General features: G+C 40.3%; 2 protein-coding genes across 16 annotated transcripts; both read left to right on the top strand.

Moving 5' to 3' along the window:
* Positions 1–289: 289 nt before the first annotated feature.
* get1 (guided entry of tail-anchored proteins factor 1) lies at positions 290–3,335 on the top strand. Its single transcript, XM_041046086.1, has 5 exons — positions 290–439; positions 895–1,060; positions 2,200–2,267; positions 2,537–2,651; positions 2,946–3,335. Exons 1-5 carry the CDS (start codon positions 350–352, stop codon positions 3,017–3,019), a joined length of 513 nt encoding a protein of 170 aa, XP_040902020.1. The 5' UTR covers positions 290–349; the 3' UTR covers positions 3,020–3,335.
* Positions 3,336–6,527: 3,192 nt separating this feature from the next.
* On the top strand, positions 6,528–17,988 carry sh3bgr (SH3 domain binding glutamate-rich protein). Of its 15 annotated transcripts, XM_041046071.1 has the most exons (12): positions 6,529–6,717; positions 7,787–7,972; positions 8,350–8,430; positions 8,811–8,900; positions 10,609–10,824; positions 11,491–11,520; positions 11,613–11,633; positions 12,753–12,776; positions 13,201–13,227; positions 14,495–14,521; positions 16,239–16,300; positions 17,244–17,988. In XM_041046071.1, exons 1-11 carry the CDS (start codon positions 6,673–6,675, stop codon positions 16,254–16,256), a joined length of 765 nt encoding a protein of 254 aa, XP_040902005.1. In that variant the 5' UTR covers positions 6,529–6,672; the 3' UTR covers positions 16,257–16,300; positions 17,244–17,988. The 15 variants fall into 15 exon arrangements, with proteins under 15 accessions (XP_040902004.1, XP_040902005.1, XP_040902006.1 ...); XM_041046072.1 differs by lacking the exon at positions 13,201–13,227; XM_041046078.1 differs by lacking the exon at positions 10,609–10,824 and having other exon boundaries at positions 6,530–6,717.
* The last annotated feature ends 1,098 nt before the right edge of the window (positions 17,989–19,086 follow it).

Here is a 19,086-nt window from a genome sequence, read left to right as displayed (position 1 = left end):
CTGTTTCTTTACTGTGTGGAATTTCTTATTATTAAAGCCTTAAGATGTCATAAAACCTGAGGACACTGAATAAATGCTCATACTTCACCAAATCATATTTAACCACAATTCTAATATGCTATCTAAACAGATTGGACTGAGTGAGTTCATTGGTGCTGTAAAGACGACGTGTGTGTGTGTGTGTGTGTGTGTGTGTGTGTGTGTGTGTGTGTGTGTGTTTTAATAGTTTTTGTGTACCTTTAACTATTGCCACCATAACCTGAACGGCCTAATTATTATGTAACAGCACTGTGCTCTCCAGTAGCTCCACAGCTGCAAAGGGAGGCTGACTGGAGGGGGGAGAGAAAACATGGCGACCGGGTATGCGTGGTTCCTTGTGCTGGGGTCGGTTTTTCTGTGCAATCTCATGAAAACACTCCTGCCGACCATATCCTCTGTCGTGAGTATTGGCAATATTGTTATTATATGTGAACTGTTTGACTTAAAGATGTTGCGGTGCATTATGGTTGTTTGTGTTTTAGCTTTGTCTCAGCAGACCGTTGTTGACTAGCTTAGTTTACTGTACAGCTAATGCATAATGCTAGATGGGTGCTACATGGCACATGGGTGGGGTTTTCACGAGAACCTTGTCAAGTTACAACACATAAGGGGGGAACATTTTGTGCTACATCATTGTTCAACTGTAAAGAGACCACTGTAACGTTAGGCAGTTGTGTAACTGTGTGCGTTTTAGCCATAGTGCTAAACATAGCTTAGCATATTGGAGATCTGTTGGCTAAAACTGTGTTTAGCGATTGTCTAACTGAGCTTCTGCATCCATAAACAAAAGACTACATTACAATTCAACCCTGTCCCCCTGTTCCCTCAGTAATTGTCTTATTTTCTTCTTTCAAGCTCTCAAAGATGGTGCAGAAAGATGCTGAGCAGGAGAGTGAGATGAGGGCTGAAATCCAGGAGATGAAGAAGGAGCAGTCCTCCATTAGCATGATGGATGAGTTTGCAAGATATGCCAGGCTGGAGCGCAAAATCAACAAGATGACAGACAGGCTGAAAACACACGGTGAGAAACAGGAGTAGTTACCAACATAAAGAAGCGGTGATGTGACAGGAGCCCTTAAAATGAAAATCCAGTACATAGGCCACAGATTTCCTTTGAAAAGCTTCAATAACAAGTTGTATTTAAGAACATCAGGAACCTCTGACAACATCACATAACAACGCTATAAACTGTTATTTCTAAATATGAATTAGCATTTCTGTGACAGTTACAGTGATCGATGAACAAAAGCTTTAGAGAAGGCTTGCTGTCCATGTTACTTAGTCCATCCCTTCTTTTCTTTTTGAAACACAAGGGAAAATACATATGGTAACATATGGTACACAGTCACTGCCACTTTGACTGTAAACATTACACACCTGTGCGTGTCTGCTACAGAATATTCACACTTTAAAACCACCACCCGCAGGAAGTGGCAGGGGTTTTTGGATAACGTACTTGCTAAATGTTCGCTGGGAACATCTGCTGCCTGTTGCTGTCCTTTACCCACAGCCTCAGGATTATCTAGTGTGCAGACAGGAAGTGGCTAAACAGAAGTTGAGTGTGATACACATCTAAAGCATGTGCAAAGGTGTTATATTTCACCGTTGATATGTTCTTAAAACTGCACACAGGCAGTCTTCAATCTGTCACAACTGATCTATACAACCTGTGTTGTACTCGATATGACTTGAATTAATTCTCCAACCAGTCACTATTTCATTGTGTTCATCATGACCCCCAGCTGACTCATAGTCTGTATCCTTGCCTTCATCAGTGGGATCTCTCCACTGTTTACATAAAAAAGTATTTTGGTGAAATATCCAAAATGAACAAAAGATTTACTTAATGTAGTATATTGATATTTCTTATACAGTGTATTTTTTTGAGACTTCATCCTTGGTCTTTCCCAAGACCTTACAAAGTACACACTATTGCCCTATGAGTGGGTAGAAGACCAAAATTGGGAATGTACAATTAAGGGCACGAGTTTTAGACTTCTGAATCACTGCCCATGTCTCCCAATTTTTCCACTGATTCATATAATGAAGTAAAGCGAAATGGCAGTTCAGTCTGATTAACACTTGGGCAGTACAGCTGCTGCCTCGCCACAAAAATCAATGTATTGAGTTTAACATTTATGTGTTTCCTCCCTTCTGCAGTGAAATCAAGAACAGCACAACAAGCCAAAATGAAATGGGTTGTGAACATTGTCTTTTACATACTACAGGTAGGTGGAGATTATAAGCAGATGCACAAATGCAGTTATTAGTAGACTGTATTGTAACCATGAGGTCCACAAAGAGAGCTACTTTAGTGTCACAAATGTAAGCATGGATCATCTGTTTGATGCAAACCTCCAGTTAATGCTATTTAAGTATTTTATTCTGACAATTTTAAAAATCTAATGTTAGAGCTGACATTGCTAGCATCATGACAAGCTGATAAAATACTTATCATGTGTTATGTACCTACTTATTTCTCTCTTTAATTTGTCAGGCTGCACTGATGATCTCCTTAATATGGAAGTATTACTCTGATCCAGTGACAGTGGTTCCCAGTAGATGGATTGCCCCTGTGGAGCGCCTTGTGGCATTCCCGACAGGAGTGGCAGGTAATCAAGATGTGCTTTATTGTCCCTTGGGGAAATTTATCTTGAGCTCAGAGTTACTGCCACTTGAAGTGGTTTTTTTGGTATTTGATAAACCATAAATATAAGAGAATTTATTGATGAATACAAGCAGGACACCTCAAATATAACAATATAATACACAAGGGATATAGTTGTTTTTATCAACAAAACTTGGATTAAAACTTGGTTTATATATATAATTTACAGTTTGTCAGACTGTTCCTCTTAAACTTGTCATCAAGCTCAAGCACTGACAGAGCTGTTCTTTCCTTTCAGGTGGAGTGGGAATCACATGTTGGTTGGTGGTTTGCAACAAAGTAGTTACACTCGGTCTCCATGCCGTCAGCTAGAGATTAAAGCTGTGATCACAAACAGTAAACACATTGTTCTCCTCACGTACTGCTCAAAATTGTGTTGATGAAAGCTACAGTTTTGTTCCGTTAATTTATTTTGTCAGCTGCTCCAGGTCAACTTGTAGAAATGCAGTGCATTTTGATGCTGGCCGTCTCATTCTGCAACATAATAATTTGGTGTTGTTGAATTTTGTTGGGATCATTTTGTTGATTTTATTTTTTTGTTAATTAAGTTAATTGTGAGAATGTTTTGACTGTATATGAGTTGGAAATACTGAAATGCCTTTTCAATAAAAGATAAAAGAAAAGCTTGTATTTATTGTCACTTTGTAAATTGGGAGTTGACCAATTAAAACATGTTAGGTAGTTTTCTCAAAGTAAAACTGTAATGGAGTGAAACAAAGTTGATAAACCACAATGAACAGTGCGTAGTTGTAATGTGAGAAAATTTTTTCCAATACCTGTACAAGGTAGGGGTTTGTGTGTTATTAAAATATAATGCACACATGGCATTAACCTGCATATATCTCAGTATCCTCTTATTCTGTAATGTTTAGTTTTCCCAGCATCATTGGTGACCACTAAGCAGGAGTTACACCGTCAAACACAAGCATAAAGCCTTCAGTATCAGTGGTTCGCTAATGGCCAATTGTCTGTGGAAAATATTGATCCAGACATCATAACCTAATTCTCCAATAAATGCTTAGTCTGTCTTCAATTTGGATATGACATGAAAGCATTCTTATTATAGGATTCAAAACACTGTGGTCTTCTGCACAGACTGGGATACTACATGTGGAGGCCACTGCTACTGTCTCAGAGGATACACGCTCAATAATCCTTAGGAATAAATAGAAAACAGCTCTTTGCAACTTACTTGAATTTCCTTGGTTAGGAGATATATCTGCTCTTGTAGACAGCAGGAAATGTTTCTCGCCTCGTTGACCTTTCTCTGCTCAGTGACTAATTGGCGATTGAACGAGGCTTGGCACAACTTATGTTTCTTCTCCAAGTCCTAAAATACAGCAAGAGAAAATGAACAAAGGAATAGAGTCTTAAAAAATCCCATTCTTATATATTGTCCTAGTGATCTGATGTTATAACCTACATTTTAAGGCTTTGACCACGGATGCTTCTGGAGCTCTGGTGGATGAGATTCCCACACACCCATAGCCATCCCACACAACCTCTCCGTACCCATATCTTCTTGTCCTTCTCCTCCAGCTCGGCAGTGGCTTTGGCCAACATGACGATGAGTTTCTCCCTCTCCAGCAGGCTGTGATCCTGGCTGAGTAGCTGCAGGTGCTGCAGAGTGACCTTTGTGTTCTGCAACTTATTTTCTGTGGCCTGTAGCTGCTTTGCCAGGTGGTCACGGCAGACGCGGGTCTCGCGGAACAAACCTTGCAGGACTCAGGCTTTGTTGTTGTGCTTGGTGAGGATCGGGGAACAGGGATAGCATCAAGATAACAAGAGGAAAATAAGAATCAGAGAAAGAACAATTCATAAGATTTTCTGCCTGGAGAGATGAACCAGTGAACAGCTTCTGACATTTTGACGATACATGGGAGTAAGTGTAGAATGGATGGTGCACACAGACAAAAGCATTCCAACTTTTAAGGATGGGTACCCACCAAAAGCAGTGTTTTTATCTCTGAGCTTCCTGTGCACACAATGATTTGGCAACGATTCAGCTCTAACTGAGAATGAGAGATACCAGAGGAACATGACCAACCAACCTGAGAAATGCTGCCCTCTGAGTCTTGGAAGTGCTGCAGTGCCACCATGTGGCGATGCTGGAGCCTCTTCAGCAGTTTGTTCTCAGTCCGGGCCTCACTCAGTTGCTGCTGCAGGTTCCACACCTGGCTCTTCAGCTCCCTGATGCAGTTGGCGAACTGGATCTTTGACTCTGAAACCTGCAGGGACTTGATTGGAGGCATCTTCAGAACTTGGCAGTTTGTCTTCTGTTTGTAGACCCCTTGTGGTTTTTTACATGAGGAGGAGAAAAAAGTATTTACTCATACTATGCATTACATCCACAATATTGATATTACATATAAACAACATAAATTAATGTTAAATTAGGTTAAATAAAATGGCTTTCTTTCTCCCAAATAACTTGGATTCCTGACACTTGTTTGATGACTTGGCCTCTGGTTTCTTGTCTGTGATCCAATCAGCTTGGTCTTCACAGTCAGGTGAGTATTGTGGACTACAGGACGGTTTGGAGGGAGTGGAGCACCTGGATGTGTCAGTACTGCAGCTCACAGCATCACTGTCACCCTCCTTATTTCGAGCCAGGGCCTGCCGCATCAGGCTCTGCTGCCTCACACACATCGCTTCGTTTACAAGCTTTTCTACTGTGAGGAAAAAAAAAAGGAAAACACAAACCTTAATGTGAATTTAACACAAAACAAAATGATTTTGAGGATTATATCCCTGCTCATTTTATATAAAAAGTAAAGAAGCAGCAAGTGCAGCTTTTTGGAGCACTAATAAATCTGCTAATAAAAGATGGAGAAATTATACATTTTTGATTCCTTATATAACGTTTCATTTTGGTCTCTACATGTTTCCTTCATCTTCAGCTTAAGGGACATTGGTTCTTCATATTTGTAACCGGTGTAGCCTGAAAAAAGGACAGCATCATACCTTTGTCTTGCTTTTGTAAGGAACTATCCTTGTGCTCTTGTTGCTCACCACTGAACAACACGTATGGGCAAAGTTATCATTTTAACTTGCATCCAGGTTGTAGATATTTGGTTAATAAACAAGTGAATCTTTTTTTTGACACATTCAAGGTTGTCATGGTAACTAGAGGAACAATGATGAAAGCTCAAACCCTTCTCGGGAAAATAACATCCTATACTGAAGTTGCCATCTATAATATAGGCCGGATTGTGTGTTTGAACAAGATACTTACTCAAATTTTATTTTCAGTGTCCACAATGTATGTTGCTACACAATTCATTGATATTAAACCTGTTGTGAAAGGGGTTAGACACATTTTCAGTTAAACGTGAGGTTTGGCAGCTTTAATTCACATTCAAGATGAAAAAAAACACAATGATATTTTTAATTTCATTTGTGCTTGCTTTACAAGGACGGAGAGAGAGTGTGAGTGAGTGAAACCTCGATGATCGTGCCTCTAAGGTGCATTGGCCCAGCTTCACAACAACCTCTTTGAAATTAAGTAAACAACCTCCCATTTTGTTGGGGATCCTAATGGAGGACCCATAACAGGTCCGAGTGCCTACGTTTGGAAACCGAAGACTTACAGCCTACAGTGCTGCTCAGTGCTATTTCTGTCCATATATGAACTCAGCAAGAAGCTGGAGACTAACTTCACTGTCCCCCGCGCCGACAGACAGCTGAAGTTGCCAATCAGTCAGTGTGGTGCTGCGCCCCTAGGGGCCTTCCCACCAATCCTGCACTAATGGAGCCTGAGGACAAAAATAGCCTCAGCAGTGTGTGTGTGTGTGTGTGTGTGTGTGTGTGTGTGTGTGTGTGTGTGTGTCAGTGAGTGCGTGAATGTGTGTGATCTCAGTGCTATGTCTCCGTCCTGGGTGCGCTCTAATAATAGAGGAGGCTGCCTGCTCCTTTAAGAGCCTACTTGTTGAATACTCTACAAGATATATTGTAAAAACAAAAACATGGTTATCAAAGTATTCCTCGCCTCTTCATCGGGATCCACTGCGGTAAGCATTCTGCCCGTGCGACCGATTTCTCATTAGACTCAACTTTCCTGGTTGTGCTCCTTAAACCGATCAGGACTTTCACTCACACTGACTTCATGAGCGTCAAACCTCGAAATTAATGTCACTTGCCTTTGATTTCGCAGACCTAAAGCCTGTTGGCGTGTTTATGGCTTGATTTATGTTTATATTTATGCCTGAGAAGTGCTTCAGTGCTTTGTTTAATTGTCTCGCAAAGTCGACCTGATTCACATGCAGAGCTTTCTAGAATAGGGAGGGGGGCTCCCAGACCTTTTCATTTCACGGACCCCTATATACAGACGCTTTAGACCACGTAACCCGGTGTTGGCAGATATTTTGCCCCCAGTAAACAGCCTTTTCATACTGTTTGTGATCAGATAGCTTGAAATAACTGTCTGTACCCATGGTGGGGTGATAACCACAGCAGGGAGGGTGAATTTATCCTCTAGATCTACTTTTGGCACAGCTAAATAGGCAGCTTGAACTGGCCTAGGGCTGGCATGGTGGCCCACTTGGATTGGACTGTTGTTTCACAGCAGAAAGACCTGGTCTGTTTCTTCTGAGTTTGCATATTTGTAGAGCTTCACTGAGTTTATGCTGGAAAAAGTGCAATCTCCCCAAACTGAGATGAGAAGCGGACTATTCATGCCTTTTGGATTAGCAGATTAATTGTTGAGACTATTATTTGTCAGAAAATTGTGAAAACCAGACCATCAATTTCCCAGAGCTCAAAAGAACATCTTCCCTTTGTATTTTCTGTCAAATTAACAGCCAAAAACACAAAGATATTCAGTTTGCAATGATATAATATAGAGAAAAGCTGCGTGTGCTCACACTTCAGCCAGTAAATACATAACTTAAACGATTAATTGATTATCAAGATAGATGGTGATTAATTTTCTGTCAATCAGGTAATTATTAGAGCTAGTTAGTTAATATTTTTATTATGTTGAACAGGTGACCAGAGGAGGACGGCAGGTCTCTCCTCATACATTCTTCAATCAGTGTTGATTTTCTAAAAGTTTATGTTATCTATTTTTCTGCTTCCCAGATCAAGAAGAAGCAGCAAGATGTGGTGGCCTTCCTCGAGGCTCTTAAAGTGGACTACGCTCAGCTGGACATTGCCTGCAACGAGGAGAACCGCATGTGGATGAGACAGAATGTCCCAGAGGAGAAGAAGCCCGCCAACGGCATCCCCCTGCCCCCTCAGATCTTCAACGAAGAGAGCTACTGTGGGGTGAGCATATTCATAGTTTATTAACCGGTGTTTGATAACCAGTGCTTGACTCCAGATGTGTGTCCAAAATGTGGGGACCTCTTCAAAATAGAACAGAATTTACATATATACTTTTATAACTTTATCATGTGTACAGAGAACAATTAAGTGCCATTATCAGCAGAACGTTTCTGTGAGTTCTGTTACTAAATTATCTTTTTCCTACCTGTTATTGATTATCCTGGTTGCTGCTCTTTCCTAGTTAAAACACACTGAACATATTGTATATGAAAATACTACAATGTACAGACCTGCTCCACTAGGTACACATGATGAGTAAGTAGAGATAGAAGATGCATTGGATGTTATAAAGAATGTTTTCTCATATTTTCATGCAGGACTATGAGACATTTTTTGATGCCAAGGAGGATAACTCAGTGTACGCCTTCCTGGGGCTGCCCCCTCCTCCTGGGTCAAAGGTTGGAACTATTTTCTGTTTCTAAAACTGTTTCTAAACTAAAAATAATATTTCAGGGTTCTATCAGGCCATGCCCTGAAAAATAAACACAAATGGACACACTTTCACCTCTATTGTGAATAATATCAAGTTGTATTATCTGACACTGACACTGGCAGATGCTGAATCAATGCTGTTTAGAAATCACTACTTCAGACTGAAGTGTCCCCAAGCTACAATTTTCCAAATCTGCTACATATTTTTATTTTACTATTAATTAAAGGCATGAAAAGCATTTTGGTTTGTGGGAGGCTGCAGAGGACATATTAGCAGGTGATCCAAACTCAGGGACTGATTCTGTATGATGCACTTGTGTCAAACCTGATCATTTCATTGACACAGGAAGCAGTACAGGCTGACAAGGCCCACATCGTGGAGAACGGGACCCATGCTGAGGAAACTAATGCAGAGGGACACCTTGATGACTCAGCAGTAATGCCGTCGTTAATTCCCTCATGTTTTGCTTCTTTTCACTGTGTCTCACCTTTTCCTTTCCATCCAATATAACTTAACAATTTCCCTTCCGTCCAAACCCGTGAACTTGAACAGGCTCTTAATGTCCTCTTGTCCCTGTCATCACATTGACTAATCTTTTGTGTTTTGCATGAGTGAAACATTTTACTTCACAGTAACACAGTGTACTGAGTTGTCATTGTAACACTGTGGCACTGCATCACTCAGACTGCCACAGAGTTGTGAGGCATCATGTTCCTACAATCCTTTCTTCAGTTCTTCTTTCTAAAGTGTTATATTTTTGTGAAATTTGATGTTTTGTTTCATTATTATGGCTTTGTTCAGTGCCTACTTAAAAAAAAAAAAAGCATACAGTGTCTTTTATGCTTCTTGATTCCACTGACTTTCTAACAATTTTCCTCCAATAAGAAAATCCCTGCTGTCCTCAGCTTCATCACTGAGCACATCCAAATGGGAAGATACCTAAGAACATACATCATTCACTTCCTACATTTAACTCTGCCTTAACCAAATGGAATCATACTTCTTTTAATTCTAATTCTAAGTTAAGGACATGAGTAAATATTCTTCCTAAGTTGGATTTTGTTCCACTTATACCTTACTCATTGCATTAATATTGACATAGCTGCAAAATGCACAGTCACATTTATTTTTTTTAGCTGTTTTTCTACTTTGGGATTTAAAGTAGCTGAAGAAGATCTAATGGATTTTAATGTTTTGGGTTTTTTTTGCTGTAGGTTAGATGAAAACACAACTGAGGAGTTCTTCTTAGTTGAACCTGTGACCTTCCTTTTGTTTATCCCACAGGTTATAATGCAGCGCTGCATGAAGAAAGTTCAGACTGAGTTCATTTTAGCTCCATTTTGTTTCCAGCAGGAATTCAGTTGCCCCTATACTTTCAGTGCTTTTTCATCAAACACTGCTGACTAGACAGATTAGAGGTTCCATGTTTTGGAGAATATTCTTATTTGCTTGTCTGTGTGCTAAATGTGAAACTACCAAAAGTGGCTTGTTAGCTTAGCTTAGCACAAAGACTGGAAACAGGTGGAAACACCTAGCATGACTCTCTCCAAAGATATCAAAATCATCCTACTAAGTTATATCTGTTTGTTTAATCTGTAATAGTCTGGCACATAACCCCTGTCTTCGTCTTTGTCTGTTAAATGGTAATATTTATATTTAATAAATTATTTGCACACTTATTAATTATTGCACTAACCTAAAAGTTATTGCATTAACCAAGACAGTATAATGGCTGTTTCCCTATGTTTCCAGCCTTTGTGCTCAGCTAAGCTAAGCTAATTGGCTGCAGACAGTGGTATTGAAAGCAAATAAGCGTGTTAGCCAAAATGCTGAACTACTCCTTTAAGCCCTTGACTTCTCAATGACAGTTCATTGTGCATTATTACAAACTTCTGATTTTCATGCAGAGTACTGACTCTCCAGTCTCCACCTTTTAACTACTGCTCCTTCTTCCCTCCTCCATTTTTCCCTTTCTTCCCTCCACCACCTACATTTTAAGTTTTTGAACCTCCCCAACTGATGAGCTGACCTTCTTAGTGCTGTTTGAAGCCCTGCCTGTACAGCTATTCTATTAATATTCCAAATTTTTTTCACATCATTTGTTTCCCGTGATCACCAGTTATTGTTTTCACCTCACAAAAAGGAGGTTCCAGTGGAGGAGCGTAACGGGGATGCGCATGGTGAGGAGGAGCAGACACAGGCAGCAGATGAGGAGAAAGGTGAGGGTGGTGAGGAGGAGGAGGAGCAGGAGGGGGAGGTAGCAGATGATGAAGCCACGGAAGAAGAAACAGCAGGAGACGAGGCCCCTGCAGAGGAGGAGGAGGCAGTGGAAGAAACAGACGAGGTCACAGAAGACACAGTAATTGCCACTTAACTAGAATCCAACCTCCCGTCGTTTAGCCTCTCCCTCCATTTCTTGAATGTTATGAATGTCTTTTTTTCCTCCACCTTCCCATCATTCCTGGAATGCTCTGTTTTTCTCCTCTCAGCATCTAAACTTTCCCTTTAATGTTGTCTTTCTCCTCCATATCAAGGGTGTGTCTCCTTTTTACGTTCCCGTCGCCCCTTGTACTGCATCTCCTCCTCAAGTCTCTCCCTGGATTCTCTCATTTACTAACCCACAATATGCAACATTCTTGTTCATCGTTCCCTATATGTCCCTTTAGCACCACTGGACATTTAACCTCTTTATTCTTGCATTTCTGCCAATGTTTTCTGGGGTTTCTGTTTGTTTTAAATTCACCTTCATTTGTCACCTCCCTTTGTATTTTACCGATGGCACTGTTACTACTTGTCTTGATGATTCAACCCATGTGGCACTGCATAAACATTCACCATTAACTGTCCTGTTCATGGTGTGTCAGTAGGGTTACTTCAAACACCACACTTTACATGGTTTCATGAGCCTGATCTGTGAATGTGGTTGTGTCTAAATATGGATATTCAGTAGATGATATTGGAGGTATTTTCTATTGTCCATCTGCATAGTCTGAAGTCTCTAACTCTGTCTTATCTATTCTTTTAGCACGCCCTTGCAGAGGAGGAAGAAGAGCAGGTGAGTTCATTTAAAGCTTATGAGCACACTGAGCTCAATTAAAGGCTTAAAGGGGCTGTGTTTCAGTAGTTTTCTTGTCTCTCCTTGAACAGGAAGAAGCGGATGATGACAGGGTAAGAAGGGACACTGTGTGTTCTTGGGGCCAAATGTGAAGGGTGTTATTAATAAAAACAAACAGTATCATTTCATGCCAGTAGGCATCGTGTCAACATTGGTAGTGGTAAGAAATGCCTACGCTCCGTAAACATCACCCGTGTTTCAGTTTTATTTTGTCAAGGAAATTTTGCACACAGGATTAATTGCATACCGTGGAATGCATGTGAAGTACATGAAGTGGATGTTCATAAACTAACTCTTTCCTTTCTTAGCAGTAGTTGCTGGTTTAGAATCAGCTCTCTGACCAATCTTCTCCAGTGCCCAGCCCAGGCCCTTGGTCTGAAAATGTCACCTAAGATGATGATTACTAACATGAGCTGAACTCGTAGGGTTTCTATTAACTGTCAAATCAATTCACGGTTTGGTGAAATTTTCACCTGAAAGCCAGATGAGAAGCCCTTCCTCATAGTGCTAGTGGATAGCACAAACATTGCATTACTTTTCAATCAATAGTTTCACTCAAGCATTTGACAGGTATTTGCTCAGTATGTTTTTTAATGTCCGTAGGAAATATGTTGAAATATATTATTTTCCTTACTTCCACCCCTGGATTTTTCCTCACAAATATTATGAGCATTTTCTATTCAATGCTAACTCCCAATGTCCAGTATCTTTGGCAGAAGATGTACAGCTATATGGTCATGTTTTTTCCCCCAAGCCTCCTATCACCTACTTTCTCCACTAGTAGCTGCTCACGTCTGTGTGGGATTTGATTACTTTTTTCATTTTTTTGTCTGTAAAACTAGCATCAGCATTTTAATCTCTTTTGGCCAATTTATACAGAAATGAGAAGTTCATGTTGTGGTACACTGATTGTAATTGAGATAACTCACAACAAAACAACAATTGATTGACTGATACACACATCTGTTGCTTCAGGTAGCTGCAATTAAGAACTGACGTCTTTCCTCAGTCCATGTTCCAGTCCATTTAAATCGCTTCACTCAGTTCACACCACTTAGATGCGTCACTTTCAGAGGTCCTTCTGCTGGCGTTCACACCAGCTATGATCCTCATGCACACACCATATGGCCTTTGACCCCTTCTTTGCCCTTTTCTTGGTTTGCTCCCTCCAGGAGGAAGAGGATTTGCAGTCAGAGGTAACTGTTCGTCGGTGACCGTCTCTTTCTGCGGTTTCTCCAAATAGTCATCAGCAGTGTGGGTTTGATGGTGCAGAGATCAGGGGAGGCTGCTCTGGTTGAGTTAGGGTGTGGGGAGGGGGCTTGGTCTGCTGTTCCCACTCATCTGTATACTCTTTAAATTGCTCACTTCAAGACTTCACCTTTCTCTCCCTATCTCTTATCTCTTCATCATTCTACTCCATTTTTTTAACCATTTTGTTTACCTCTCTTTCTGCTAACATCCTGTTCCTCATTTCTTCCCAGTCCTGTTGCTGCTTCCTGACAACCTCAACTACCCCCGTAGTTTCCATTTTAAATCAGAAGACCTTTCTGTAGCGCATGTCTGTGATGCTCTTTTGCTCCCCACACAGCCTGCTGACCTGCTATCTGTTATTCCTTATAGGAGGAAGAAGAGCTACAACAGCTTGAGGTAGATTCATGTGATGTGTTTTTTTTACCTGCTCCTAGCCCTACTCCATTTGTCTTGTCTTTTTTCAATAACTTATCCCTCATAGTACTTACGTACTTAAGTTTTCTTCTTCACTAGTTGTTAGTACATCTTGTGTCAGGGAGGACATTCCAGAAGGTTTGCAGAGTTTGCCATGCTGTCATCCCTAAAGGGACCAATCACATAGCTAGATGAGTCACATGGCATCTGTGGTAACAAAGTTAAGAGTCAGTATAAAATTACTCAAAAATTATTCAACAGTATCTTCATACGCTCTGGCTCTCATAATCCAAATGACAGAATACTGATTCACTACTCTAGGTAGCCCTTAGTTATTACAATGTGCCCACAGCAAAGAGCTTTATTATCAACTCTTAAATTTTTTGTGTCCTCTTTTTTTCGCCTAGAGTTTTGACTGTCAGGGTACATACACAGGAAGACCCCTGTCTTAATTGTGCCTCAGTCCACTTCCACAACCTACGTACCATACATTTGCATCCACACTGTTTTTCACGACACATTAAGCTTTAACGACAGAGTTTCAAGTTTCTCGATTAAGATTCTGTCCACGATCAATTCAGCCACTTTTTACACTTTTCCACACAGCACTTAAATCAGGCTTTGCTCCCCTAGAGAGTTCAGAACTAATCAGATGAAAAATCAGGATCTGACCACTTTAGAGTGCAACACTGTGAAGCCTCAGTTAATCCAGTTTAAAAAAAAAAAGAAATTCAAGTTAAAAAAAATGTCCTTGTTCTAAGTGCTGTGTTGAAGGGACTCTGCTCTTCTGAGACATTCCAGCCTCTGCCTGATCTTCTATTGCGTATGCGTCCCTGCTTTGCTTTGCTTTGCTTTGCCTTCTTTCCTTTCCACCTTTCCATCTGTTTTGTCGTTGTTGTCCTACCTTTCTTGCAGGAGCAAGACGAACAAGGCAGTGAGGTAGTTTCTCGTGGTTTGTGGCGTCTCGTATTTTCTAGGCCTTATCGACTTTAGAGAGTTTCACTGTCCTCCCTCTTTTGTCTGTCTCTCTTTCTCTCTGTGTGCTGCATGCACTCGTAGATTTTTTTTTCATAGAGGTGCCTGATGGTGTGCAGCATGATGAAAATGACAATATTTTACCTAAACTTTAGGTGGATTTTGTGAGGTAACAGAAATACCAGTCATATACAGAGCATTAGGTTGGCTATTACGCTCATACGTTCTTTGCGATGTTCACATTCTAAACACCACCTGATGCAATCCTCCATAGGAAGAAGAAGAGGCTGAAGGACAAGAGGTATATTTGGATTTGACATTGCCGATGTTTTTGCATGGTGTGAATCATACTGGGGTTTTTATGCATGATCCAATTGCATACAAAGACTGAATGTACAGGTTGTATTTGTATGTACTTTTCTACTATCTCTCCCCATGGCATTCTTGCATCATGTGGTCCAGTGCACAATGTGGGAATGTGACACAACTTTGAATTTTATTCATGAGCATTACTTCAGAAATGACACCACACAGTATTAGTTCAGTGTTGTAGTGGGTGTTATGAAACATTCACATAGGCATTTTCTCTGAGCCTGCCAAGACAGTTTTACTTTTTTCGCTCTGATGCCTTAAGAACAGGTGGAAAGTTTTGTTGTGTTGTTCAGACCTTCCTATGTGCACATGAGCATAACTTGGACATGTTTTCGGTTTGGTTATATTGCACGGACAGGGGACGCACTGACTTGACAGGGGGGCGTGTCTTTTTCTTTCTTTTTTTTTTAAGAAGTCATGGCTGTTGTTTCTTTTTTTTGTCAACAGCAGTCTGAAACAAAGTGGATGTGACAAGTTCCAAAGGGGATGGAGTAGGAGGATAAAAAAAGTGGTTGTGTAGATCCACTTGTTTTGGTACTAACTACCTTAAGTTGTACCACTGGATGGAATCAAGTGATTATGGCATCTAATTATAGATAATGATGTCAACTCCCTTTGTCCATCGGTGAGCGTGTTGTTTACTTCAAGAAGGCAGCCATCGAACTGTACCAACAAGGAACAGCCAGTGCAGCTTGAGTGATTGCACTTAAACACAACACATAATGACTAGTTTCAGAATTTAAAACATCTTTATGGTGCGTCCTAAGCACCGCTCTTGTCTTACATAGGTCATCTCACAAAATACAAAAATCTGCCAGTCATTAGTTTCTCTTGCTCCGTCTGTCACCGGTTTTGACTGCGCTTCTCTCGGATTACTCCTTCCCCATTTTTAACCCACCCCTCACTGCAGCCACTAACATGTGAAGTCCTCTCACCTCCCTGCAATGTGGACCGTGACTTCACACAACCCCCTTCTTTCTTTTTCTTTTTATTGTGTCAAAGGAAGAAGAAGAAGACTTGGAAGAAACACAGGTAGTATAACGGCGTAAAGAGTAAAATCTACTTTTCCCATTTGTCCATTTGCTGCTTGTGCTTGATCTGCCTGCAAAAAGTCTTGTGTCACTCTTACTAAAAGGATGGATCTGTGTGGGACACAAATACACATTAATAGAACATTGTGCTAGTTCAGCCCCCAGTAATGACTGGTTTTATTGGATTAAGCAGTCTGGGTGGACAGAAGTAAGGGGCAAGACAACAGTTTTTAGAGAAAGGAAAACTCCTGCCTTTCCTTATACCATCTCTGTCAGAGGGATCTTTGTTGTTTTTACTTATGCAACAATCCAAGCATATCCAATTGTAATCTTTTTTTTCCTGAAATCCATTTATCCCCCTGCGGTGGATCTGACCCAGGCCAATGAGATGAAAGGGCTGAAAGCAACGTACAAACAGACTGCCCCGTTTTACACTGAGATTTTTTCATTTTTCTACAAAAAAACCTTGTGCCATCAGAATAATTTATAAGGTGTTATAATAAACTAAAAAATGAAGCTACTTAAATTACAGATTTTAATACATTCTTACTCATCTTCTGCCTCTCATCTTTTACTGCTTTCCCTGTAAATATATATGATTATTTCTTTTAACAGGAGGAAGCAGCTGAGTAATTAAACCCAGGCGACGTGGGTGATGTTGACTAACTTCTGTCCAGGTAAAATGCTTTTTCCATCGCTGTCACGTTTTAATGTGTCTGTTTTACCATTGGAGGGCAGTGCAGCATTATGTGAACTGACTGCAAATATCACCCCAGCATTCATAAGTCCCCTTGGTGTTGCTTTTATATTTGGCATTTTTGTATTCAGATTAATTAAAAAGATAAACCTGCAATTCAAACAATTATTTTTTTTTTGCTTTTGCTTTGACCTTGCTATCAAATCAGCGGCCACTGTATAATAACAACAATTACTCAACCTGTCTGCTTTACCTACACTGTATACTGTACCTATGAAACAAGTGTATAATATTCACTGTAATGTGATATTCCTGCCTTTACATATTGGATGCATAAATCTCACATACTAACCCTGATGCTCTCCTTGCTTCACCTCGGTTGTCTTTCTGTTAACATGCACTAACTGGTTCAGTCAGAGGAAAAAAAATAAAGCAGCAGCCCATTTACGAGGGACTGCCACTACTGTCTCCATTTGCAAACAGTGTCAGTGAGCACACATACTGCCTGGGGATCATCTGGAGTGCTAACAAAAACATCTCACAATTCCTTTTTTTTTTGTTCCTCTGAGGCAATGGAAATGATGGTGATGATAATAATAATACTAATCCTGATCTTCAAAGCCCGTCTTTTTAGTTCTTCTGTGTATGTGAGGCATCTATGACCCACTGCAGGAGGAGCTACAGAGCTTGCTTTGAAGGAATGGCAACCCTTCTCTCCTTCCTCCCTTTGCTGTCTCCAAACCCCTGCGAGCCCCTGTCACGCCTTGTTAGATGAAGCTGCTAAGTGAGCTTCAGATGTGCCTCCAGAGGAGCGGGCACATTGGGTGGCACAGCCATAGTGGTGGTGGTGGCTCCTTCAGCCACTACAGACAACTGAGAAGTGTGACCTCATTTTTTTCCCATTTGTTTGTCTTGTGTTTTAGCCTGAAGGAGTCCCCTGTTCTGTCTCTCCCTGACCCCTGACGCTTGACCCTCTCAGAGCCCTCAGACAGCTCCTCCCACACCTCCCTAAAGGCCGTACTGGACCCCACTGGAAACATGACAGACAAGGGCATGTGCTTGAAGGCACCATCCAAACTAACTAAGAAGTCCTCACCCATATTTGCAACCTCCCTTTCCCTTTTGACTGCGATGTTGACTTAATTTTTATATTTTACGTGTAGAGTCATACTGTAATGAAAATGTGCAGAGTGGTGTCAGTTTGTTTTTAATGAGTAGCTTTTGTAAAATGCACCAACAGTTATTTTGTTAAATTCAAACATATTTCTCATGTTTTACTTTTAGAGATTCTAGTTTTCTAACACAAAGAGGCAGTGACCTTTTCAACAAAAATATTACCTTGGCATACCTTAGTTTGTTTCTTCTGGCTTTCAGATTCAAAGGTTCACAACTCACTTTCTAAGTAAGCGTTCTGTACTTTGATTACACTGTCGTGCCTAGATGACTTCTTCTACCAACTGAATGTATGAATGCAAACCAAGACTTCTAATGGCTACATGAGAAAGAAAATACTACACATACTGCGAGACTGCAAACTATTCTACCATCACTACAATTACTTCTGCCAATACTGCTGTCTAATCAATGCACTTTGTTGAATGAAGAGTGAAACGTGACTAAGACTTGGATGCAATTGAAAATGCAATAAAGTAGACTGATAACAAAAAACAAAAACAAAAGAAAACCTTCTGTGGTTCTATTCTGTTTTATTTCAAACTCTTTTGTTGGCATATTTATAAATCAGTGGACTATTGTGCTGTCTGAGCAGTGTCGGGGGGCGGCAGGAAAGCAAATGCCATGTCCTCAGAGATTTGGCGTAGAGGTGGAGGCGACCATTCACTATTAATATTAGATGATGTGGGAAAAAATGGTCAGGCATGTACTGTAGTTATCTTATTGTACCATCTAAGCATTGTTAATATGCTAAATATACCTATAATAGCTTATGATCTGCGCAGGACCTCCACTGTGTGGGAACCAAGAATAAGGACCGAGGAATTTACTCTGTTTAATTTGAGAGGCAAGACACAAACGTATGGAAACTTCAGTGAGAGTTGAAAGGTGGAGAGTGGAAGACATACTCTGAACCTTTACTTGAGTAAGTATTAACAGCAAACTATACTGAAAGCATAAAAAGTAAAAGTACTCATGCAGGAAAAAAGCCCCTGTGACTGATATTTCATATGTTATTTCATATATTATTATTGTGAATACTAATGCATCATTGGTTAAGTAGCATTTTAGTGTTATACCTGGTCAGGGTGAAGCTAATGTTAGCTACTTTTTCCATAATTTGGTAATTTAGTGAAACAGCACCCAGCTTCGGGGTGGAGTGTTCAAAGAGTAACAACAAATCTGAGAGTTCAGTGTTTGTTTTTTCCTTTTTGGATTTTTTGGGGATTTTTGCTTTCCTAAAGGAATTTTGGACATGTTTTTGTCTTAGGGCTTTGAATGTGACAAGAAGCCCTGACTAGACTCTGATTTTTTTAAGGAAGTTACAAGCCAAAAAGGTGGGAAGCACTGGTTTAATTTTTAACAATACATTATATTTTTTATAAGCTTATGAAGTGTGCCTTGATGTAAAATAATAACTATAGATATCAAATACATCTAGTGGAATAAAACATAGAATATTTGCCTCTGAATGTTAGTGGAGCAGAAGTTTCAAGTAGCATAAAATGGAAACCACTTAAGTACACAAACCTCAAAACTATACTTAGGTACATCACTTGAGTAAATGTACTTTCTATGGGAAAGATGTTTTTT

This window comes from Toxotes jaculatrix, chromosome 9 (genome assembly GCF_017976425.1).
Source record: "Toxotes jaculatrix isolate fToxJac2 chromosome 9, fToxJac2.pri, whole genome shotgun sequence".
NCBI lineage: Eukaryota > Metazoa > Chordata > Actinopteri > Toxotidae > Toxotes > Toxotes jaculatrix.
The sequence above is the reverse complement of the archived record's forward strand: the minus strand, read 5'-3'. Positions and strand labels throughout refer to the sequence as shown.

Bases quoted from the DNA above. Each gene is read 5' to 3' on its own strand.
- get1 (XM_041046086.1), top strand. From the start codon at position 350: ATGGCGACCGGGTATGCGTGGTTCCTTGTGCTGGGGTCGGTTTTTCTG. The intron at 440-894 runs GTGAGTATTGGC...TCTTCTTTCAAG, and splicing joins TGCCGACCATATCCTCTGTC to CTCTCAAAGATGGTGCAGAA. The intron at 2,268-2,536 runs GTAGGTGGAGAT...TTAATTTGTCAG, and splicing joins TTGTCTTTTACATACTACAG to GCTGCACTGATGATCTCCTT.
- sh3bgr (XM_041046070.1), top strand. From the start codon at position 6,673: ATGGTTATCAAAGTATTCCTCGCCTCTTCATCGGGATCCACTGCG. The intron at 6,718-7,786 runs GTAAGCATTCTG...TCTGCTTCCCAG, and splicing joins CTTCATCGGGATCCACTGCG to ATCAAGAAGAAGCAGCAAGA. The intron at 11,634-12,752 runs GTAAGAAGGGAC...TGCTCCCTCCAG, and splicing joins AAGAAGCGGATGATGACAGG to GAGGAAGAGGATTTGCAGTC.